General features: G+C 49.6%; 1 protein-coding gene across 1 annotated transcript in view; it reads right to left on the reverse strand.

Moving 5' to 3' along the window:
* ralgapa1 (Ral GTPase activating protein catalytic subunit alpha 1) overlaps window positions 1–25896 on the reverse strand; it is a 97218-nt gene that overhangs the window by 23328 nt on the left and 47994 nt on the right. The window contains 4 exon segments of the mRNA XM_062523816.1: window positions 1902–2060; window positions 23573–23728; window positions 24111–24234; window positions 24622–24693. Of these exon segments, the coding sequence (XP_062379800.1) occupies window positions 1902–2060; window positions 23573–23728; window positions 24111–24234; window positions 24622–24693 (511 nt within the window).

Raw genomic sequence — 25896 nt, forward strand, 5'->3', positions numbered from 1 at the left:
TCAGAGTAGGAATAAATGCGCTACGGTAGAAAACAGACCAGTTGTGTGCCTATGGGACACCAGAAGGTCATTGAAGCTACTGACATATGAGACAAGCAGCACTTTGAATTTGGGGACCAACATTACAGTAGTGTACTGTGTTTGTCACAGTCACATTTTCACATGTACATCTGTATTTGTAAAACTGACAACATGGTTTTATTGGCATTTATGATTCTGACCACATTTGGTCACAAGATCCTAGGTTCTTGGCCTAATAATTCATTTCAAGTGATACATTCAAAACATTTAGATTTAGCAGACACTTTTCATCCAAAGTGACTTACAGTACATATGTCAATTCTATTACATGGGACTACATTGTCCTCACAGCAACTTGGGGTCAAAAGCCTTACATACAGTAAAGGCACAACGATGAAAGCTAGGAATTGAACCCACAACTTTTCATGCTACTGCAGCTCCACTGGCCTACCACTGCCCATACACCATTCACATCTTCACGCTATGTTATAGAGCATTCTTAGGCCTGGGTCATTCTGTGAGGGTCCTTAACCACACCCATGATGTGACACAGAAGGCTGCTGCTTAGCGCTTTAGCGAAAAACAGATCAGGAAAACAACACACACACACACACACAAAAAAAACTAAAACAAAAATAACCACATCAACAATAAAAAAAAAATAACAAAGAAATCTCTTTATGTGCATCAATGCATTGCACTCTGTTGGTCCCCATTAAAGTGTAATCTCATCATATCTGGTGTTTCAGGCCTGATTCACAAGGACTGGCGTTTTAGTCTAGAACATTCCTTTTGAGTATTTCTAAACGGATGACAGAGTCCAGCCTCTAGGCCTGGGGCCTGATGTGTGGAACGTAGAGAGAGAGAAGGAAAAAAAAAAAAAAAACAGAAACAAAATCCTGAAACAAAACAGAGGAATACAAAGCACCAGCCCTGATGCACAGGACCGGTCACTTAAATTGACTTTCATAAAAGCCAGGCCCCTCTCCTCTCTCCGCTTATCTGGCCATCTTTCTGCATTTCCTCAGAGTCCACTAGCCCGGGACGGCACGGAGCGTCGTGCTCCTCAGATCCATCTCCATGCCGGAATTTAATTCTGAGAATCCCGAGAATCGGATTACGCGGGACATAACTGAACAGGAAGTAAGGCCGAGGGCCCTCTCCGACAGGGACATTTGTGTTTATAGAGTCCCCTCGTTTCGCCCCGCCCCGCCCCGCCCCTCCCCTCGCCTGCCCCTGAGCCCTGCCTCGGCCCCGACGCTTGCGGTCGGCTGTGAAATCGGAGCCGCGCTTGTTCAAAAGGGAGAGGAGGCTCGCCTCGCCTGCCACCGCTAGCTCAGGTGGACCACACGCTCAGCTCCAGCATGCTAACCAGCTCTTGTAATACAAGCCCAGGAGACCGGGGGGGATGGATGGGGTCATCATGGGCTCCATTAATGAATGCACTCCATATGAATCACCATCAATCATCAATCGTTATCATATAGAATTGAGAGTGTTTCCCCATTTGCTTGCCATTCACATTAGCAGTTTAAGCTGAGCAGATCCAGACATTAATGTGGGCTGGCATTACAGCCACAGAATACATAAATTGGTTAACCACAACACTTTGCATTTTTTCTCATGCAACACCATGTTGAAACAGAGTTAAGTGCCGTTGCATGTTGCGTCGCCGCATGTTGTAAAATAAAAGTGGACGTAATGGCATATTGATTGGTATTTGTGGGAGAGATTTAACAGGGGACCTTTGTAACATCACTCAGATATCAAAACGCAGCTTTGCGTATGAAAGGGTTGTACAGATGTCCAGTCAGAGTGTGTGTGTGTGTGTGTGTGTGTGTGTGTGTGTGTGTGTGTGTGTGTGTGTGTGTGTGTCCCACCTCTGGCTTCTTGATGATTTGGATGCTGTACATGTGGTTCTTCATGGGGTAGATGATGATGAGGACGTCACCGAACTCCGTGGGGATGATGCCTCGCCGGTAGTCTCGCGAGTGCTCCGACCACACGATGTGCACCTCGTCATTACCCAGGTGCCTCAGCTAAAAAAACACAACAGGGAGGCGGGGGTTAGGAACAGGGAGCGATATCTTCCGATATCAGTCAGACCAGACGGCTAAGAACTGAGGCTATGGGTGCCTCTCATTGGTCTTTTATACATCCTCCCTTCCTTCCTCGGTCCTCATCCTCACTGATCTACATAAAGAATGATGGGGCGGCAACAATGGGATAGTCTATCCAGTGCTAGTTATAGATCAGTGGGAACAAGCCTGGAGGACCGAGCATCGAGGATCGAGGAGAGATGTTGAGAGGCACCCCATGTGTTGATGGCCCCTCTCAGCAGTGATGGGAGTGTGGGTGAGGGGAAGACTGAGTGTGGCCCTAAAAGATAGATGGGGGAGAGACCACATCATGCCACAATGTGTCTTGAGAAATTCACAGAAAAAAAAAAATCATCAAGTGACATCAATAAATTAGACAAGCCATCACACTATTTTATACAAGACTACTGAAAACAGATTATGTGTGGTTGACTATCTCTGTGCAGCATAAAATCTTCATGCCAGCATGACTGATTTGACCTATTAAAGATCTAAGAGTGCCCTGCTTCCTTTCCCTTGAGTATTACTCAAAAACACTTCTGGTTAAAGAATTAAACAATTTCCACAACACCTTGTCTACTATTATTCTACTGTTTAATCAAAATTAAAAGACACATCCAAAAAACCTCCACGGCCCAAAAAATCTCTCTCTCTCTGGTCTCTGTGAGCAGACCAGGAGGCACACAGACACACACTTCAGCATGGATCTGACCGCAGCAGTGTGTGAACAGCATTCCCTTTCATTTGGGTCGCTGCTATTGACCTTGTGAAGTTCGCAAAGAGGTGGAGTGTGAGAGTGACAGAGAGAGAGAGAGAGAGAGAGAGAGAGAGAAAGAGAGAAAGAGAGAGAGCACAAGAGAGGAAGTGAAGGACAAGGACAAGACCGTGAGAGAAAAGAAGACCAAATAGGAAACGGGAAAGGAGAGGACGGACACAAAGAGAGAGTGAGAAAAGTGAAAATGAAAGAGAGATGTAGAGGAGAAGAAGCCTACAGACAGACAAAAGACAGGAGGGAAGCAGTGCTGACAGAGAGAAAGAACTAGAACTAGACAGAGAAAGATTAAGATGGGCATACAAAAAGGGACAGACACAGAGAGGGAGACACACACACACACACACACACACACACACACACCTGGTCTCTACCCTCATCCATCTTTTGGGCCACACTCAATCTTCCCCTCACCCACACTCCATCACTGCTGAGAGGGGCCATCAACACATGGCCTCGGCCCTCAATTCACACATCTTGCTTTGGCCAATCACAGCGTACCAAACACTCTCCACTACTAAAAGTCATGCCAAAACATATGCAGCCGTTTCACAGCACTGACTCATGATAACTGACTGAGAACTGCATATCTTGGGGATCAATAAAGTATATATCTATATATCTATCTATCTGTAGCATCTATCTATCTATCTATCTAAGAGGTGATGATAATAAATTGTGAATTATGTAAATCAATGTCTGTGTATTTTGTGTATTGTTGTGAGCAAGGTTGTTGTTGTGTGTCCTGACCTGTACATATGCTTGCCTGTGTTCATGCATTAGATTAGACACATGAACCTGTTGCATGGATTAGCGCTACTCAGTATCTTGTTTTTTTCCCCCCCAAAACAAACAACGTTCAAAACGCTGCTATGAGGAAGGCGTGCCAGACCCAGAGTGGATGGACAGCTGACCGAGGAGAGGAGAGGAGAGGAGAGGAGAGGAGAGGAGAGGAGAGAGGGCGGGGGGAGGCCAGGGTAATGGTGGCAGTATAAAAGGGAGGGGAGGGGGTGAGGGTGGGGTGGGGTGTGGGACTGAAATAAACAGATAAATAAAAGTGAGCGAGCGCAGCTCAGTAGGGCTCACGTGTGGCGGTGCGGAGCGGTGAGGAGCGGAGCGGAGCGCGGCGTTAGGGGCTGGTGGCGGGGTGGCGGGGTGGCCGTGCTGACACGCGTTAGTGTCTGGTTAACATGGTTTAGCGGCGCTATCGGGCCCATCGCTCTCCGGCCTGCTGCCGCCCGCCCCGCCGCTAATCCAATTCAGGCCCCCGAGTCCAGCGCGCGCCGCGCTACACGGGGACAGCTCCAATCCAATTTGGGTACAATATGACCACGCCGCGCACGGAGCAGAGCAGAGCAGAGCTGAGCAGAGCAGCACCAGCGCAGGTGAGGGGACGTGTGTGTGTGTAGAAGTGTGTGTTTGTGTGTGTGTGTGTGTGTATATATATATATATAAGTGTGTGTGTGTGTGTGTGTGTGTGAGAAAGAGCGTGCGAGTGTGTGTATGATTGTGTGTGTGTGTGTGTGTGTGTGTGTGTGTGAGAGAGTGTGTGTTTGTGTGTGTGTGTGGGGGGGAGGGGAGGTTGTTGGTTTAGGGGTGCTGTCAATGTTTTTGAATGTGTGTTGGGGATTTGAAGTGTATCGCTTCAGGGTAGTGATTGAGCAACACCCAGGGGGGTTGAAATGCTCCTGCTTGTCATACAAACATCTACACAGCAGTACTGAGATATGGCCCCCCAACCCCTCTCTTGTTTTATTTCCTATAAACACACTAACGGTCTCTCACACACACACACACACAGCACCTCTCTTGCACGGCTGGCCGTTTGAACCGTGACGGTGAGCGGCGGTTCAGAGCGGAACTGCGCGGCTGGCAGGCAGGCAGGCGGAGATAGCCACCGAGGGGCTTCTGGTGAGCGATGGGATTCCCTCTGATCACGTTAGCGCCCGGTTCCGCTTCGCCGTGCGCCGCCACAAGAGCACCCTGGGTGCTGTCCAGAAACAGGAACTAAACACTGATGTATGTTAACGCGCGCGCCGTCGTCGACGCTATATATGCTGAAGGCTGGACACACAGATATGTGATCTGAATGAATCCGGAATCTATGGCCTTGATTGCAGCATTAGGGAATAACACCAATGTTCCTCTGTGAAGCCTACCGAGACACACACATGGTTGCTTAACAGTGTAATCTGAGAGCAGCCATATGGAGAAGGTGACACAATTCTCATGCATGTAAAGAGCGATGTGTATGGCTGTGGTCCAGTGCCATATGGAGGGGGGTGACATCGTTCTCATATACGTCCGGAGGTAATGAGGCAGTGCAGAGCCCACTGTGACCCCCTGGTCAGCTTGACCACAGTCAGAGGACAGGAGGGGCCTGCAGGCTGACCAGAGAGAGGACCTACAGTACACTACACATGCTCCACCATCCCCTGCTCTCTGGCACCAAGGTGAAGAGCAACACCGCAACCTAAGTGCTGTTGTCCAGATGGCTAGTCAGACACAAGGCTTCATACGGATACTAACACAAAGACATACATAATACATACCACACACACACACACAAACAAACATACATACACACACACACACCTCTACACTCCCCTTTCATTGATATCTTCATATCTTCACAACAGACACTGAACGACCACACACAGACCCACACACACACACATACACACCACTCATCATTGCTAATGAGCACTTTGAGGGTGGCATCTCTATCAGATTGGGGGGGTGCTGGAGTCCTCCGTTAATGAGAGGCGGCAGCCGCTTGTGTACCGGCAGGATGCAGACAGCATCGCGCTTCTCCTTATTACTCCTCTCCTCCTCTCCTCTCTCTTCTCCTCTCCCCCTCCTCCTCTCCTCTTCCTCTCCTCTCCTCTTCCTCACAAAATCACTCCCTGATAAACACCAGGGGCCTCCCCTACCTCCATCTCTCTCTGTCACCCTCTTCCTCTCCTTTCCCCTCCTCTTTCTCTCCATCTCTCTCTCTCCATCTTTCTCTCTATCCCCCCCTCTTCCTCCTGCTCATCTCTCCCTCTCCATCTCTATCTTTCTCTGTATCCTTCACTTCTCGTGCAGAACAATGGCTCGGAAATTAAAGCTCACAGCTAACAATCTGTCTGCTTATTACAGGTAATTAGAGCCCGCGCCTGCGAGACAACACACCATCCGAGCGACGCGACGCAACACCCTCCCCCCCACACACACACACATACAACCTCCCTCATTCTGACGGCGCAGAAAAAAACAGAGAGAAAGGCGAAGGAAGAGAGATAACAGAAGCGATAAAACAAAGACAAATGAAAGAGGCGAGAGACGGAGAGAACAAAAGAAAAACAAGGGATGAGGACATGACAGCAATGATAGGAGGAGGAGGAGGAGGAGGAGGAGGAGGGGGCTAATAAATAATGAGAGGGGGACACAGAGAAAAGAGAGAGAGATGTAGTGGGAATAACTAATGTTTTATAACCCTGGGGGTGGGTGAGAGTGTGTGTGTGTGGGGGGGGGGGGGGGGTATTCTGTGTGTTGTGCTTTGTAATCCAATTACAAACCCCACCACCATCCTGAACTTCACTCTGAGGTCAGTCGCCCTCAGTCCTACACACACACACACACACACACACACACACACACACACACACACACACACACACACACACACACACACACACACACACACACACACACACACACACACACACACACACACACACACACACACACACACCTCTTCGCTTCAATTCTCCATTCGTCCCTTCAATATTACATTCCAGTCTGCGTTCATTAAGAAGTGCTCTGGGTGGCTTTGCACCTCATCGCCTGTGCCCCCTCTGCTGACAGATTGTGTGTGTGCGTGTGTGTGCGCGTGTGCGTGCGTGTGTGCATGTGCATGTGTGTGCGTGTGTGTGTGTGAGGACCGAGACGTAAAATGGGAACAGCACTAATGATGCCCCATCCTTCATTCTCCGCTCCCTCCACCGCCAGACAGGAAAAAAAGAGCGATACGAGAAAAGTGGGGAAGAAACGAAACGACAACGGTATCGGCACAGCCCCCCAGCCAAGGTGATTATGGGTAATTTGGGCCGGTTATTAGGTTTGCGCTGAGCGGAGGAAGAGGAAAACATACCGACGCAGACAGAGCACAGGAGCTGGGGCACACGCTAACGCTCAGAGCTAAGGTGACGCGACTAAGAGTGAGAGGAGGAGGAGGAGGAGGAGGAGGAGAGGAGAACAACAACAACTACTTCTGGAGGGGAGAACAGAGAGACAGAGAGAGAGAGAGAGAGAGAGAGCTAGAGAGAGGGTTAGAGAGAGAGAAAGAGAGAGAGGCTGAGGAGGAGAGTACAACAACTGCTTCTGGAGGGGAGAACAGAGAAAGAGAGAGAGAGAGAGAGAGAAAGAGTGTGTGTGTGTGTGTGTGCAATCTTTACCTCTGGGGGTAAGGACAGTGAGTGATGTGCGTCTACGCGTAATGGGGAGAAGAGGAGGCAAGGGGAGAGACAGAGACACACACACACACACACACACACACACACACACACACACACACACACACACACACACACACACACTGAGACAGACAGACAGCCTAAACACACCACCAGCCATCCTCCCATCAGGGAAAATAAAGGAGTGTGACCTTCTCGCTCCGAGCCCTTTTCTCTGAGAGAAAGACAAAACAGGTGCGCTGCCAGAGAGGCTGAAAAGAAATAAACCGACACAACAACACTAAGACATATCAGTGGAGCGAGAGCGACGTGGAACGACAATGGCCAACAGTGTGCTCGCGTCTCCGCTTTCTTCTGCGGCGATGGGGGAAAAAAAAGGACGTGTTAGTTCGAGGGGGTTGCTGCCGGGGCTGACGGTGCGGCGAGGCCCGTGTGCGGTTGTCGGTCGCGGTGCGGTCGCGGCACAAAAGGCTCGCTCGCTCTCTCTCTCTCTTTCTGTCGGCGTGGGGCGAGGAGCTGCCTCTGCCTGCAGCGCGCCCAGGATAATGGTCCATAATGGAGGGAGACCGCACGGGTCACGGCGCCATTGTGGGCCCACTTCACCCCCCCCCCCCCCCCCCCCCCATCGGCACCATGGGTAGAGAAGAGAAAAAAAAATGCCAGGGGGCTGCGGATCACGCGAGAGCCAGGTGAGATAGAGAGAGAAAGAGAGACAGAGAGAGACTGAGCGAGAGAGAGAAAGAGAGAGACAGAGCGAGAGAGAGAGAGAGAAAAGCACAAAGAAAGGATACAGAGAAGGAGAGAAACTATAGAGAAAGAGAGCGAAAAAGGAGATGAGTAGGGAGTAAAGAGTGAAGAGAAAGAGGGTGAACGCCAGCGACAGCAACACAAGCGGAGGAGAAGAAAGAGAGAGAGAGAATGAGAGCCACGGGGGAGACGAGAGCCGGCGAGCAAGTGACTCAAGAGGAGTCAAGAGTGGACGGTCTCGCTGACTGGACAGTGGGGGGGTGAAAGGGCTAACGGCAGGACCGCGGGGGCAGCGACAGACACAGAAACGGAGTGAAAGCGATCGTGAATAAGGGAGGAAAGAGATACAGCAAGAGCCACAGAAAGCAAGTAGGCAAACAGAAAGGTGGAAGGTGGAAAGAGGGGAGAGGAGAGGAGAGGTGGAGGTGGGGAGAGAGGGAGAAAGAGAGGAAGAGAGAGAGGGAGGGAGGAAGAGACGTAACAGTGTGATTCTAGGGCAAAACAGAGATACAATAATGTCCCGCATATAAGCCGCATTGTGTATAAGCCGCAGGACAGTGTTTTATGCAAGTTAAAAGAAACAAACCCATATTAACACCATATTAACTGCCCCCCTGTATTAACCTCACAGCTGAAGAAATGTTGCAAAATCAATGTATAAGCCGCGGCTAATAGTCGGTGTTACGGTCAGGTTAGGGAAAAAGCACATACTGATTGAAGGCTGCTCGAGCACCAGCTGATTGCTGGGCGGGGCAAGCGCGGAGTTTCAAAAAATTGATTACAGGTGGACACCTGGAGGAAGCGGGAAGACGCCAGAGTGTCGCAACTGAAGAGAGACGCCGTTTTCGACCTGAGCCGACATTCCCCCTTTTGCAATACCGTTGTTATTTCTATGTTGAACGTTGAGTCTGGCACCGGACATTCTTTTAAGAAAACTGAACTAAACAACCGAACAACAGAGAGAGCTGGCCGCTCTCGCAGGAAGAGCAACACCTGTGCTGGCCCGGTTTGCACGCTCGCCCTCGGAGCTGGTAAGCTTGTCTCTTGTGGCCTTCAATAGTTGCATACAACATTACCCACACTATTGACATAGTCTCACGTCCACGTTAACACAGACACGCAGGGTAAGTTACACTGAAGGTTGGCTAGCTATTAGAATTCCCCCTAGACTTACGAGCGTAGTTTGTAATGTTTTAGATAAGCTGGCTAGTGTATGCGGTTGCGTTTGGCATTCGCGTATCGGCGTTGTGGGTCGCTAGTTAACTCAACCCTCGGTTGTAACAAGTGGAGAGCTCGTCCGGGATTTAGTGTTTGTTCCCTGTAGTGTATTGTGGTAAGTAGTTCGGTTACGAAGTGTTTGTGTGCAGACGTGTTTTGTATAGTTGTGTAAACAATTGTTTAGCGATTTCATAAGGGTTTTGTGTCGCTCTGCGAAAGTAACGCCGACGTTTATTTGCTCTCGCTTTGCAGTTTTCAAGTGTAAAGTGTTGGTGGTAACCAACCAATTTGTGTAGCTTAATTTGCTCCTGTGGACTTTTCTGTTGTAGCCTATGGTCTGTGTACTAGGGTGCCTGTTTGAAGTAGGCTAGGCCTAGTTATTTTGTTTGCCAAGTCCTAAACTTGTATTTGAATGGTTTTGTAGCGCTGCCTTTAGCGCGATTGGTACAGTATAGGAGGTCTAACAGCCCTTTTGTTTGTTTAGGTCCAGTGTATGCTGGGAAATTTTGTGCATTGACCATTGCAAATATTTTCAGCTTTGGCAAGTAGAGTATTGCATTTTGAATGCTTTTTGGTTTAGCCTGTTCTGGCATTTGACTATGTAACAAAGGGCTGATCACGCCTAGTGCATGCTTCCAAACCAGCCAATCAGAGAGCACGCTGCCCTCTGGGACTTCAGAACGACATCCTCATTAAGACAGTGAAGAGAAGTTCTGGAGAAAGCTAGCGTTAACTATATTGTGTGTTTAGATAAGTAGCCGTTATATAGTGTTTCAATGTATATTTCTTACTTTGTGTGCGTTCAGAAACAAGTGAGTATCTGTATTCTGTTCTGTGTAGTATATTTTAAGCATTTAGAAACTTTGTATAATCGTGATGCACACGATTCGCGGGTGTATTTTACCGCGAGGTAATTGTTTATTGTGAAGTGTGGACCTAGCCACTCAGAGATGCTAGGTTACATTCCCGTTTGAATGTTAAATGGTGCCATAGCCTTTATTATGTATACCTACGTGAGATGTATACTAAGAGTATGCTGTACTTCTGTTAACTTCCGTTTATAGCTTAAAGTCTATCAGTAGTGCTATGTTCATGTATCTAGCCTAATCTAGGTCTTGCTATGTTCGTCTAAGCTAGGCCACTATTGTGACATGCAGTAGACACGTGTAGGCTTCATGTAGCTCATGTTTAGCTTGTGTTAATTGTATTTAGCACATGGCTGATTATTGCCTCTCTCTGTTGTCTCCTGCAGAAACACACACACACCCCATACACACCACACACTACACACACCACACACTACACACACATACAGACAATCATTTTATTCTTCAATAAACCTGTTGGAAGAAAATCTTGGTGTGCACATTCTGACCGATGCCCCTCAGCGGCCACAGCTTTAAGAGTGAACTCAAGTAATAGTTAATGTTCATCAGAACATTTGGAGGCCCCAGCGAGGATTATTGTGACCACTGAGGATTCACCCAAGATGTTCCAAGAGAGAACAACTCAGCACCCTCCTGGTGCTCGTCCCCGACGAACGACTCACCAACCAGCCTGGATGGATGACTATGCAGTCTCCTTCCCACCAAAACCACGGGCTGCCTACGTTCCCCAGCATGCAGAGTACCCCTCCGAGCAACAGCGCCCCTACCACAGCATGGATGGAGATACTGAGAGATATGCCAGGATGACACCTCTCACTCCCCCTGCATTAGATGAGGACTTGGGGGCTGCACATGGAGCGGACACCAAGTACCTGCGCCTACCAAACACGACTGGCCCCCTGTATCAGAGCACACCCTTTTCACTCCCGCGTGAGCCCACCTCACAAGCCACGCTGGAGGTCCTCGATGCACTGAATCAACTACGGGAGGATAATCAGAAGATGCAGCGACAGATGATGGACCTACACAGGCGACTTGATGAAGGAGCCACGCAGCCAGTTCCACCATCACGAATGCAGTCTCTTCTCCACCCTCCACAACCCCAATGGCCACGTCCCATACAGCAGGATGACAGTTCGGAACCGTTCCCCTTGCTGCCGCCGCCGCCACCTCCACTGACCAGTGGACACGTGTTGCCTACAGACACTGGACTCTGGCCACCGCCACCACCTCCTGTAATAGATAGCAATGCATACGTGCCCCAGCAACCACCCATGGCGCCGGACCTGGTAACAGAGCTTACCGGACTACTGCGGGACCTGAAGACCAAACAGGTGCCACCTCCCCAATGCCCAAGCCCCGTGTACCGTGGTCCGAAGCCCACAATTCCAGTATTCTCCAAAGGGGACCCGAGGGAGTTCGCAAGACTCAAGGTGGCCCTGGACAATCTGCTGCCAGTCGACTCATCAGAGCGCTTCAAGTATCAGATTCTGGTCGACCACCTTAAATATGAAGGGGCCCTTCTCATCGCCGATTCGTACACAAACTCTCCACAGCCCTATACAGATACGATGGCCAGTCTAATAGAGCACTATGGACAGCCACACCAGCTATCACTTAGGAGGATTGCAGAGCTGATGGAAGCCCCAAGTATTGCACGTGGCGACACCAATGGATTCAAGCAGTTTGCACTGAAAGTGAGAGCGCTGGTAGGCATGTTAGATCAGCTAGGGGACAGTGGACAGACAGAGCTCAGCTGCGGTTCCCATGTGACGAGGCTCCTGTCAAAGCTGCCTCAAGACATGCGGGCAGAGTTCAAGAGGTTCTTGTACCCCATGCGCATCACCGTCCCAAGCCTCCTACACTTCTCCGACTGGCTCAATTACGAGCTGAAAATTCAGGAGACTGTGTACGAGTCATTGCATAGAGAGGACAAGAGCAACTCTGGGCCCAAGACAGAGCGACGACGTGAAGGCAAAGGGGTAAAGAACACTAGCATTCTGCATACGACAGATCAGTCTGAGAACACTCAAGCCATAACCAAGACAGTCGCCACTGCCAAGCCACCAGAGAAGACCGCGTATTGCCCCTATTGCAACCACAACCAGCACTTTCTCAACCAGTGTGCAAACTTTGCACAGCTCACAGTGGACCAAAGAACTGCTTGGATCAAGACCAACAAGGCATGCTGGCGATGCGCCCGCCGGCACCAAGCAGCTCAATGTCGTCTCAAAGTGTTGTGTGAAGAGTGCAAGGGAAGACATCTGCGAGTGTTGCACGAGGTGAATGCTAAGCCTGCGGCGAACACATCTTGCCTCGTCAGCACAACTAATGAAATCCTGTACCTAGACAGGCGGGCAGGGTGCAGCCAGGTTCTGCTCAAAGTGAGCAAAGTGCTGCTGCGGAATGGAGCCCACACCCTGGAGACATACGCAATCCTTGATGATGGGTCGGAGCGGACCATACTCCTGCCCGCAGCAGCCCAAAGTCTCAAGCTCACCGGTGAGACCGAAGACCTGGCACTTCGGACTGTCCGGCAGGATGTCCGAGTGCTACGTGGTACAGCGGTGTCATTTTCCATCTCCCCAGTGGATCAGCCACAGAAGTCATTCAAGATCAATAGGGCTTTTACAGCTGATCAGCTGGGATTGGCGGAGCACACATACCCCGTCAAAGCACTTCAGAGGAAGCACAAGCACTTAAGAGACATTCCTCTCAAGGCGCTGAACCGAGTACGTCCTCTGCTGTTAATCGGGTCTGATTACCCCCACCTCATCACACCAGTGGAACAAGTGCGTCTGGGTCCCCCGGGAGCACCTGCAGCGGTGAAGACAAGGCTGGGCTGGGCGCTACAAGGGCCAACGAAGCAGATCAAGCAGCAGGCTTCAGCACAGCAGTGTCTCCACATCTCCCTTTCACCCACTGCTGAGCTCCATCAGAGTGTTGAGAGACTGTGGCAATTAGATGTACTCCCCTACAGGAGTGAGAAGCTCGTCACACGCTCTAGACAGGATCAGGATGCCATCCACCTGTTAGAAGCAAAGACTACGCGCGTCACTGTTGATGGTATTCAACGCTACGCCACCCCTCTCCTTAGGGTGAAGAACATGCCACAGCTCAAGGCACCGAAGGAGGCTGTGTTAGCCAATCTCCGAAGTACTGAGAGGCGTCTGCTTAGAGACCCAAAGAGAGCAGCGGCCTACTGTGCAGAGATTGACAAGCTGGAGAAGGCCGGCTATGCAGTGAAAGTTGCAGAAGAGGAGCTGAGAGATGCAGCTGAATCCTGGTTCATCCCGCATCATATGGTAAGCCATAACGGAAAGAACAGGATAGTCTTTAACTGCTCTTATGTGTACAAGGGATACAACTTGAATGAGCTGTTGTTACCTGGCCCCACCCTCAGTTCAAGTCTTTTGGGCGTTCTCCTGCGCTTCAGAGAACACACAGTCGCTGTAAGCAGCGATATCAAGGGCATGTTTCATCAGGTGAGGCTGCTCCCTGAGGACAAGCCCTTGCTACGATTCCTATGGCGCAACCTGAAGACAGAAGAATCACCCAATGTCTACATATGGCAAGTTCTGCCATTTGGCACAACATGTAGCCCCTGTTGTGCCAGCTTTGCCTTGCAGAAGCACGTGTTTGACCACAGCCAGCCGGATGAGGATGTCCGCCTGTCCACAGAGCGTTCATTCTATGTGGATAACTGCCTGCAGAGCCTCCGCTCTGTAGAAGAAGCCCGGCGTCTGGTGGACAAGCTCACAGCACTGCTGGCAACCGGTGGATTTGAACTGCGCCAGTGGGCCAGTAACCTCCCAGATGTCATCAGCCACCTACCGATAGAAGCTAGGTCCGAGAGCAGTGAGCTGTGGCTTAACGAGTCCAGCACTGACCCACAAGAGCTGACCTTGGGGCTCCGCTGGCACTGCAGCTCAGACACCTTGGGCTACAAGTACCGGATGCTGGACAGGCCCGTGCCCACCATGCGGAACATATACAGCGTCCTGGCCCGTTTGTATGACCCACTAGGCTACATTGCCCCTTTCACAACACGGGCCAAAATCTTAGTGCAGCATTTGTGGGACAAACAGCGAGAGTGGGACGACCCGTCACTCCCAGACGACGTCCTGCTGCCCTGGCTGAGCTGGGAAGAGGAGTTGCAGCACCTATCCCAAATATCACTGCCTCGCTGCTACGTGAGCCCGGAGATGGACACCTTCGAGTGTCAGAGAGACCTGCACATATTTGGAGACGCTTCCGAGAAAGCCTATGGCTCGGTGGCCTACTTGCGAGCAGAGAGCCCCGATGGTTATGTTGAGGTGTCCTTCTTGTCTGCCAGGTCCAGAGTATCCCCAAAGAAGCAGCTATCGATGCCGAGGCTCGAGTTATGTGCTGCACTCACAGCTGCTCAGCTGGCCTCACTGCTACAGAGAGAGCTGACTTTGCCTATCCGTGATGTTGTCCTCTGGACTGACTCAACCACAGTCCTCACCTGGATCCAGTCAGACTCCTGTCGATACAAGGTCTTTGTCGGCACCCGTGTGGCCGAGATCCAGGAGCTGACTGACGCCCGTGCCTGGAGATATGTGGATACAGCCAACAACCCAGCCGACGATATCACGCGGGGAAAGACACTGCTGGAGTTGGCGAGCAACAGTAGATGGAGTCAAGGTCCAGACTTTCTGCGACAGACACCCAACCTCTGGCCTACACAGCCTTCGGTGAGAGAGACAGAAGACACTTCAGAGCTGAGAAAATCCACAGTGTGCTGTTTTTCCACAACCGCCTCAACCTCAGTGCTGCCTGATGCCGCCCAGTTCTCCTCTTTGGGGGAGCTCACAGAGGCTGTAGCTAGGGCCTGTCACGGGGCGGCGGCAGGCCAGGCCAGTCTGTCTGCGGATGATTACCGGGAAGCAGAAAGACAAGTGCTCAGCACAGCCCAGCAGGACAGCTTTCCTGAGGAGTTTACCCTCCTGAAAGCTGGGAAACTTGTGTCTGCTACTAGTAGGCTTCGCTGTCTTGCCCCGGAGTATGATGAGACAGTGAGGCTCATTCGTGTCGGAGGGAGGCTACGGCGCACCGACCAGCTGGACCTGGATGCTATCCACCCAGTGGTCCTGGACCCCCGACACAAAGTCACCCAGCTCATCATTCAGGCCACAGACAAGAGCCTGCACCATCCTGGAGCAGAGCGACTGCTTGCGGAGCTGCGCCGTAAATATTGGATTCTGCAAGGCCGTGAAGCAGTCAAGCGTCATCAGCGCTCTTGCCCAGACTGCCAGAAATGGAGAGCAAACCCAGCTGTGCCCAAAATGGCAGACCTCCCTCCAGCGAGACTGAGGCTGATGAAACCCCCCTTCTTCTCCACTGGCATGGACTGCTTTGGGCCATTCACAGTGAAAGTAGGCCGGCGTCACGAGAAGAGATGGGGCATCTTGTTTAAGTGCCTAACAACTCGGGCGGTGCACCTGGACGTCCTATCTAGTCTTGACACCGATTCTTTCCTGATGTCCCTCCGCAGATTCATTGCCAGGAGAGGCAAGCCGGCAGAACTCCTGTCTGATCAGGGGACAAACTTCCGTGGAGGCGAGCGTGAGCTGCAGGAGGCCTTCAAGTCAATGCACCCCACTCTCCAGGATCATCTAGCCAAGTACCAGATTCGTTTTCAGTTCAACCCTCCAGCTGCACCACACTTTGGGGGTGTCTGGGAAAGAGAAGTGAGATCTGTGAAGGCAGCGTTGTACGCCACCATCCAGCCTCAGCCTGTCCCAGAAGAAGTCCTGTGGACAGTACTGATAGAGGTCGAGGGAGTCCTAAACTCCAAGCCTCTTGGCTATGTGTCCACAGATGTTGCTGACGTGGATCCAGTGACTCCCAACCTGCTCCTCATGGGGCGGCGGGACCCTTCACTGCCACAGGCAATGTACTCTGAATCAGAGCTGCTGAGTCGTCGCCGTTGGAGACATGCCCAGATCTTAGCTGACCAGTTCTGGACTCACTTCATTCAGCGATACCTCCCGGCCCTACAGACCCGCTCTAAGTGGCACAAGGATAGCTCACAGCTGCAACTGGGGACCATTGTCATGGTGGTGGACCCCCAGCTGCCAAGATCCCTGTGGCCACTTGGCCACGTCACAAGTCTCATCCCTGGGGCAGATGGAAGAGTTCGGACTGCTGTTGTCCAGGTGAAGGACAGAACTTATACCCGACCTGTCGCCCGCCTCATTGCCCTTCCCGCCATACCGGACACGGACGTGGACACAGACTCCGTCAGCCCTTCTGCGGGTGACAAATTTGCAGGGACAAATTTGGGGGCGGCTGTAACAAAGGGCTGATCACGCCTAGTGCATGCTTCCAAACCAGCCAATCAGAGAGCACGCTGCCCTCTGGGACTTCAGAACGACATCCTCATTAAGACAGTGAAGAGAAGTTCTGGAGAAAGCTAGCGTTAACTATATTGTGTGTTTAGATAAGTAGCCGTTATATAGTGTTTCAATGTATATTTCTTACTTTGTGTGCGTTCAGAAACAAGTGAGTATCTGTATTCTGTTCTGTGTAGTATATTTTAAGCATTTAGAAACTTTGTATAATCGTGATGCACACGATTCGCGGGTGTATTTTACCGCGAGGTAATTGTTTATTGTGAAGTGTGGACCTAGCCACTCAGAGATGCTAGGTTACATTCCCGTTTGAATGTTAAATGGTGCCATAGCCTTTATTATGTATACCTACGTGAGATGTATACTAAGAGTATGCTGTACTTCTGTTAACTTCCGTTTATAGCTTAAAGTCTATCAGTAGTGCTATGTTCATGTATCTAGCCTAATCTAGGTCTTGCTATGTTCGTCTAAGCTAGGCCACTATTGTGACATGCAGTAGACACGTGTAGGCTTCATGTAGCTCATGTTTAGCTTGTGTTAATTGTATTTAGCACATGGCTGATTATTGCCTCTCTCTGTTGTCTCCTGCAGAAACACACACACACCCCATACACACCACACACTACACACACCACACACTACACACACATACAGACAATCATTTTATTCTTCAATAAACCTGTTGGAAGAAAATCTTGGTGTGCACATTCTGACCGATGCCCCTCAGCGGCCACAGCTTTAAGAGTGAACTCAAGTAATAGTTAATGTTCATCAGAACAGACTATTTTGAGTTAACTTTGTATCAGGCAAAATGACTGAATTTGCTGAAGAGTTCATGAAAGAAGAGGTGACTCGATGTCGGCTTGTGAAGCTCACTAAGACACAGATAGTGGAGCTGTTGGATTTCATGGAAATTGAATATGCAGAAGACATGAAGAAAATCTCACTTGTGGATAAATTAGCTTTGCAGCTTGGGTGTACAGATGAGCGCACTAAAGAAATACGCAGAGTGAAAGACAGGCAGTATGAAGAGGAACAGCGTGAGAAAAGAGAGCAGGATCTGCAGCTTGAATTACAGGTAGCTAACACAAAACTGGAACAGATAAAGAGAGAAAGTCAAGATAATCAGCGTCAGCGGGAACATCAGGGACGTTTTGATATCGGTAGGTGTTTGAAGATCATGCCACGGTTTTGTGTAGAGGCTCCAGAGATATTTTTTGAGGCTTTTGAGCGTACTGCAACTGAGAGGTCTTGGCCTCAGTCTGAGTGGGTGACTTTGGTTCGAAGAGAATTTACAGGGAAGGCACAGGAAGCGTACGTTGCCCTTGGGTTTGCGGATAGTGGTGAATATGAGGCGGTTAAGAAAGCAGTCCTCAGAGCTTATGAACGGGTTCCTGAAGCTTATCGGCTGGAATTCCGCACTTTAAAGTTAAAGTCTGACCAGACATATGTCGATCTCGCTAGGCAGCAGGAGCTGGCGTTCGACAAGTGGCTGCGGGCTTGTGAGGTTCACACTTTTCAAGACCTGAGAAAATTGCTTCTCTTAGAGCAGTTTAAATCTAGTGTGCCTCGTCATATTGAAGTGCATTTGAATGAACAGCAAGTGACTGAGCCGAGGAAAGCTGCTGAAAAGGTTGATAATTATGTGTTGCTTCACCAAGATCCTTGGAAAGGCAGATCCTCAGTAATGGGCCGGAAGCAGGGATTTGAAAGTAAGAAGGAGGTGGATCCACCGAGTCAGATCAGAGCAGATCAGAGCAGCAGAGCTGGTCCTAAACCTTTTTCTAGTACCAAGCCTTTTCGTCAATCTAACCAGTCCAGTGAGATCATTTGCCACTACTGTAAGAAACCTGGTCATATGAAGTCTCGCTGTCGGCTGCTGGAGAGTAGAGGCCGTTATGATGATGCTCGACGGCCTATAGCCTGTGTGATGGCTGAGAATGGAGAAAGTCCTGTCTCTCACGAGCCACTGTCCCCAGTGAACACACCTATAGGAGTAACGTCTGAGGTGTATAAAAGCTTTGTCTCTCAGGGTGCGGTTGCGCCCTCTGAAGGAGAGCCTGAGGTACCAGTAAATGTATTAAGGGATACAGGGGCAGCTCAGTCTCTTTTGTTAGCTGGGCTAATGTCTTGGACGGATAAAACTTCCCTGAAAGCCTCTGTCCTCCTTAAAGGTCTGGGAGGTGAGTATGGTGCTGTCCCTCTGCATAGAGTGTTTCTGAAATCTAACCTTATTACTGGTTATGTTACTGTGGGTGTAGTACAGTCTTTGCCCATAGATGGCGTTGGTTTGCTCTTAGGCAACGACTTGGCTGGTAGTCAAGTCTGTCTTACTCCTGTTGTAAGTTTGGAGCCTTGTGAGTCGCCAGAGACCTTAGCTCTGGAACGAGAGTGTCCTGCGATTTTCCCAGCCTGTGTGGTCACACGCTCTCAGTCAAAGAGAACACTGAGCGCCACACCGACAGAAGTAGAACCTGTAGCTTTGTCTGATACCTTTCTTGCAACATTGGATGGTCTGCCTGATGCTCAGCAGTATAGCAGGGCAGCGCTTATTGCTGGTCAGAAGGCGGACCCTGTGTTAGCATCAATAAGAGAGAGTGCTGTTAGCTCAGAAGAAAGTAGAGATATGGCTGAGGGATTTTATGTGCGTGATGATGTGTTGATGCGAAAGTGGAGGCCGTCTGATCGTCCGGCCACTGAGGTCTGGAGTACTGTGGAGCAGGTTGTGTTGCCAGAGAGTTTCCGCCCTGAAGTTTTGCGTCTGGCCCATGAAACACCGTTGGCTGGCCATTTGGGCATTAGGAAAACCCAGGCAAAAATCCTCCGGCATTTCTACTGGCCTCGGTTACATCGCGATGTGGTGGCTGTCTGTAGGTCTTGTCATTCATGTCAGATGGTGGGGAAACCCAATCAGAAAATCCCCCTTGCACCTTTATGTCCTCTCCCTGTTGTTGATGAGCCTTTTTCTCGGGTCCTTATTGACTGTGTTGGGCCGTTGCCTAAGACGAAAAAAGGTAATCAGTATCTGTTAACAATCATGGATGTTACTACTCGCTTTCCTGAGGCTTTGCCTCTGAGACATATTAAGGCAAAACCGGTTCTTGATGCTTTAATAGGTTTCTTCTCTCGTTTTGGCCTCCCAAGGCAAATTCAGTCTGACCGGGGCACCAATTTTGTGTCCAATGTGTTTCAGGAGGTAATGTGTGACCTAGGGATTGAGCAGATTACTTCTTCGGCGTACCATCCTCAGTCTCAGGGAGCCATTGAGCGGTACCATCAAACCTTGAAGACTGCAATTAAGACCTACTCTGTTCAACATCCTGGGGATTGGGATGTGGCTCTCCCGTTCTTGTTGTTTGCGCTCAGAGACGCTATGAATGAGTCTACCGGGTTTACCCCCTTTGAATTGGTTTTTGGTCATGATGTCAGGGGTCCATTGAAAATGATCAAAGAGCGACTGGTGAAGCAGTCTAGTGAGGGGACTGTTTTGCAGTACGTAGCCATGTTCCGTGACCGACTGTCATCTGCTTGTCAGGTGGCTCAAGAACATCTGAAAGGAGCTCAGGAGCGCATGAAAATGCATTATGACAAGAGGGCTGTAGAGCGAATTTTTAAGCCTGGAGACAGAGTCTTGATGCTTTTGCCCATGAGGGGAGACAGTTTGAGCACGCGTTTTTGTGGTCCTTACGTGATTGAGAAGAGAGTGGGAGACCGCAATTATGTCGTTGAAACTCCAGACCGGAGAACGAAGTCACGTCTGTGTCATGTGAACTTATTGAAGGCATATGTGGGGAGAGCAGATTCTGTTCCTGTAGCTTGTGTGTCTGCTAAAGATGAGCTTGATCATGGTGAAGATGGCGTTGAGGCTGTTGAACCTGTTGGGGTGCGCGTTAGCAATTCCGAGGCTCTGCGAGCATTTGATAAACATCTCGGTCACTTGAGTGAGAGTCAGCAAGCTGACCTAAGAGCTTTGGTGGGGGATTATCCGGAGTTGTTCCGTGATGTCCCTGGTCGCACAAATCTAGCAGTGCACGATGTAGACACTGGTGAGGCTCTGCCTATAAAGCAACACCCTTATAGGTTGGGTCCAGCCAAGCTAAAACAGGTGCAGGAAGAGCTTGAGTACATGACTAAGATTGGGGTGGTCCAGCCCAGTCATAGTGAATGGAGTTCGCCAGTGGTACTGGTCCCGAAAGCAGACGGTACAATGCGGTTCTGCATTGATTACCGGAAGGTAAATCAAGTCACAAAGACAGATGCTTTTCCCATCCCGCGTCTAGATGACTGTATTGACCGCATTGGTAGCGCCCAGTATGTGTCCAAGTTAGATCTTTTAAAGGGCTACTGGCAAGTGCCTCTAACACCTCGCGCCCAGCAGGTGTCAGCATTTGTCACTCCTCTCGGCCTCTATCAGTGCCAAGTACTCCCTTTTGGGATGAAGAATGCCCCGGCCACTTTCCAGAGGGCGATGAATACAGTTACAGCAGGGCTGACCAATGTGGTCACCTACATTGATGATCTGGTGGCATTCAGTGCCTCATGGGTTGAGCACATGAGACATCTGAGAGAACTGTTTGTGAGGTTACAGCAGGCCCAGTTGATTGTGAACTTGCCAAAGTGTGAGTTTGGCCAAGGTCAGGTGACCTACTTAGGACATCAGGTGGGTCAGGGCTTGGTGTGTCCTAGGCAAGCCAAGATCCAGGCTATCTCGGATCTCCCTGTCCCAAGAACTCGCAGAGAGCTCATGAGAGTGCTTGGGATGTGTGGTTTTTATCGTAGGTTTGTCCCAAACTTTGCTGTGGTAACTGAACCGTTGACAAACTTACTTCGCAAGGATGTGAAGTTCAGGTGGTCTGACACTTGCCAACTGGCATTTGATAGGGTTAAGGCTGTGCTGTCTTGTGAGCCAGTGTTGAGGGCACCCGACTTTGCCATCCCCTTTAAACTTGCAGTGGATGCGTGCGAGGTGGGAGTCGGTGCTGTTTTGCTGCAAGTAGATGATCAGGGTTTTGATAGACCTGTTGCATATTTCTCAAAGAAGCTCAATAAACATCAGCGGGCTTACTCTACAATTGAAAAGGAAGCGCTAGCATTGGTGCTAGCACTGCGCCACTTTGAGGTTTATGTCGCAAGCTCGGGTGGGGAGTTGTTGGTCCTGACAGACCACAACCCCCTGACCTTTGTAGCGAAGTTCAAGACTTCCAATGCTCGAGTCTTCCGGTGGAGTCTTGTGCTTCAACCCTACAGCCTAGTGGTTCAGCATATAGCTGGCAAGGATAACATCATTGCAGACACTTTATCACGTGCTTAGAAATACTGGAGAGATTATGACATAAGTGTGTCACTTTGTGTTAGGAAGATGACAGACATAAGAATAATGGTTTTATGATGATGAACTGAAGAAAAAATATATTATGTATAGTCCATTAGATTTTCAATAGCCGGTGCCATGGTTAAAAAAAAAAAAAAAGGAAAAAAAAAAGGGAAAAATATATAACTTGAAATGAGGTGGAAAAAAATATATATTATTAGTTTGTTTTTTTTTGTCTGATGGGGGAAGGAATGTTACGGTCAGGTTAGGGAAAAAGCACATACTGATTGAAGGCTGCTCGAGCACCAGCTGATTGCTGGGCGGGGCAAGCGCGGAGTTTCAAAAAATTGATTACAGGTGGACACCTGGAGGAAGCGGGAAGACGCCAGAGTGTCGCAACTGAAGAGAGACGCCGTTTTCGACCTGAGCCGACATTCCCCCTTTTGCAATACCGTTGTTATTTCTATGTTGAACGTTGAGTCTGGCACCGGACATTCTTTTAAGAAAACTGAACTAAACAACCGAACAACAGAGAGAGCTGGCCGCTCTCGCAGGAAGAGCAACACCTGTGCTGGCCCGGTTTGCACGCTCGCCCTCGGAGCTGGTAAGCTTGTCTCTTGTGGCCTTCAATAGTTGCATACAACATTACCCACACTATTGACATAGTCTCACGTCCACGTTAACACAGACACGCAGGGTAAGTTACACTGAAGGTTGGCTAGCTATTAGAATTCCCCCTAGACTTACGAGCGTAGTTTGTAATGTTTTAGATAAGCTGGCTAGTGTATGCGGTTGCGTTTGGCATTCGCGTATCGGCGTTGTGGGTCGCTAGTTAACTCAACCCTCGGTTGTAACAGTCGGGAAATTATGGGTAGAGCCAGAGTGAAGGAGAAACACCTGCAGAGAGAAAGAGATCTCACTATACCCCCAGAGAGCAGGTTTGTAGTGGCTTTATTTAAAAGGGCCAGCGTACCTTAAATAACATACTTATTTATAAAAGCCATGTACTGTATATGTGCCAGATCGAACACTGTGCATGAATGGATGGACAAACTGAATATATATAGAACTACAAAAGCACTCAGAGAGCGCAGACCTCTTCCAAGCGAGAACATAACCGCCTCCTGGATACAGACGGTGATACGGATCACTCCCAAAATGTTATCGTTTCTTCTTTGGGTCACGCACTGCGACCAACAGAGAGAACTGAGTGGGAGCGGAGAAGAGCCAGAGAGGATGGACAGGTGGGGGGTGGAGTGGTCAGTGGTCAGCTGACCGTGAGAGACTCTGGGGCAGAGGAGTCTGGAGGAGGTCGATAGCAGCGGAAAGGCCTCCGGCTGACCTCTGCGCGGGGGTTGCCCGGCAGAGAGGAGGAGGTCAAGGACAGACCAGGAGGACAAGACACACAAGACTCACAAGGACCTCGGCTCTCTGGCTAGTGAAGAGAGCCTTTTAGAAGTACTGGGCTTTTCTCCGTTGAAGAGGACCTCTGACCAACACATTGACTGACAGACAGACAGACACATATACAGAGACACACAGACACTAAAGCTACTGCTTCTAGCAGTAGTTCAATCAATTCTCATTTTCAAAGTGACCCAAAGACACTCACCATCAGGCACAGACAAATACTTACATACACACACACACAAACACACACACACATCCCTCTGAGAAACACACCTTCTTGGTGAGCGAATCGTCTGAGTCGGGGGGCATGCGCGTGGACACGTGGAACATGACCTCCACGGTGGAGGTGGCGAAGTAGGGCATGGTCAGCCCCGTGCTCCGGTTCCTCTGCAGGCCACCCATGAAGCCACAGTGACTCGTCAGGTTCACCTGCGCGCACCAACACACACACACACACACACACACACACACTTATTAGGAGTGATCACATACACACACACACAGTCCCCCATACATGTAGTTCTGTCAGAGTAATTGAGTACGATGGTATGAGCTTTTTGCATTATGATAAGAGCCTCAGATAATATCCTGGTTTTGTGCTATTTGCACATTAACGTCACATGGTATTTGCATCCAATTATTTATTTATTTTTAAAACCTTAATAAGAAAATGCTAACTAATAGACGTATAATCACACTGTCAGTATACCAATGCAACACTAATTCGGAGCCAGCATAATCAGAAATCTCCACATATTCCATGATAACAATCTTATTGAGGTGACGTAAATAAAAAATGACCGTTCCGTACCTCCCAGCCCAGGCCGGACACAAAGTCCTCATAGGCCTGGCTGCCGCTGGTGTTGCACAGGATGGAGTGCTTGTCCTCCTGTCCCTCCGCCACATAGAACACTGCTATCTTATGCGTCTCACGGCTGAGAGAGAGAGAGAGAGAGAGAGAGAGAGAGAGAGAGAGAATAAATGTATGTCTAAATGTTCTGCTTTGGCAATGGAAACATATTTAAAGCTCACTTGAACTTGAACTTGACAGAGAGAGAAAAGATAGGTTGAGAGATGCAGAATGCAGAGGAGAGTAAGAGAAGCAGGGGAGGGCCATGAAAAATGAGCGAAGAGAGGAAGAAAAAAAGAAGAGGAGAAAGAGACCCAGAGAGAGGTATTTTTAGAGGGGCATAAAAGACATTGACTAGGCTATGGAGCTGGATTGCGGACGCTGAAGGCGCTATTGATCAGCGGCGCGAGGGCGCGGAGAGTGCGGAGAGAGCGCGGAGCGGAGCGGAGCGGAGCGGCAGCCAGGCACCCACCACTGTCTGGAGTCCAGATTCTTCAGCTCGCGCAGCAGCTTCTCATTCTTCTTCAGCAGGTGGAAGCTGCTCCTGTGGGAATGAGAGAGAGAAGAGGGGGGGTAGGTCAGGAAAAAAACAAACAACAAACAAACAAAAATGAGCCTGCCACAGATGCAGTAAACAGAGTGGGAGTAAGAAAAACAAAACACAGCAAATAACCACACAAAAAAAAGTTATTTTAACAGATGCTGTTGCCCAAAGCCAATCCAATATGCATTATATTGTTTTGATCTCACAGAAAATCTGAGGCCTGGATATTAACAACAGCTATGCCATCCGAGCACGGAAATTCCTTCAAAACAACTTTGCCCTGAGAAATGTTCAAATTATTGAAAATTATTTCAGTGTGCTGTTGAGGAAACTCAGCAAGGCAATGAACTTTCTCACTATATCTCCCTCCCTCCTCCCTCCCTCCCTCTCTCTCTCTCTCTCTCTCTCGTTCTCTCTCTTCTCACTCTCTCTCTGAGGACACAGGGCTTGTCAACAGCTCGCCCCTCAGACCCGGTCCATTAAGAGTCATCCACCTTAATTGGCCAGCACTTTGTTTTGTCACACAGGATTCAGAGAACCATCTGACCCTGGACTCAATGGAGATGGAGGGAAAACTAGGCCAAGAGAGTGACCAGGAGAGAGAGAGAGGAGAGAGAGAGAAACAGAGAGAGAGTGTGAGCAGAGAGACAGAGAGAGGGAGAGAGAGAGAGAGAGAGAGAGAGAGAGGTTGAGAGATGCAGAATGTCACGAAGAACTTTAGTTAGCCAGCTTATTTTCACATCTCGAGCGTGCCCCCATTGGTGCTGCTGGAAGTCAGCGCTGGCTGAAGAGTAATGATTTTTCTTTCTCTCACTCTTTCAATATTACCTTTTTCCCTGCGACTCTGAGAAGCGTGAGTCACGTGGAAACGCTCCGTCACCCCCACCCCCCACACTTTTTTGTTTCGTTTGCTTTCACCTACCCCCCTTTCTTTCTTTCTCTCTCTCTATCCCCTCTCTCTCTCTTTTTCCTCTCTCTCTGGCGCGCTCCTTTCTCTCTCTTTGAGTAGGGTCTCTTTATTAGCTTGTCGTGGCGTAATGGTCTTCATTTTCCCCATTGAAAGTGAGCCATTTCACAGCCGGCACACTGGGGACAGCATGAAAAGCCTCGCATTACGCTCGCGCACACACACACACGCAGGCACGCACGCACGCACGTACACACAGACACACACACACTGTTTGGTAGTGCAGACACACTTGT

This window comes from Sardina pilchardus, chromosome 20, assembly GCF_963854185.1.
Source record: "Sardina pilchardus chromosome 20, fSarPil1.1, whole genome shotgun sequence".
Classification (NCBI taxonomy): domain Eukaryota; kingdom Metazoa; phylum Chordata; class Actinopteri; order Clupeiformes; family Clupeidae; genus Sardina; species Sardina pilchardus.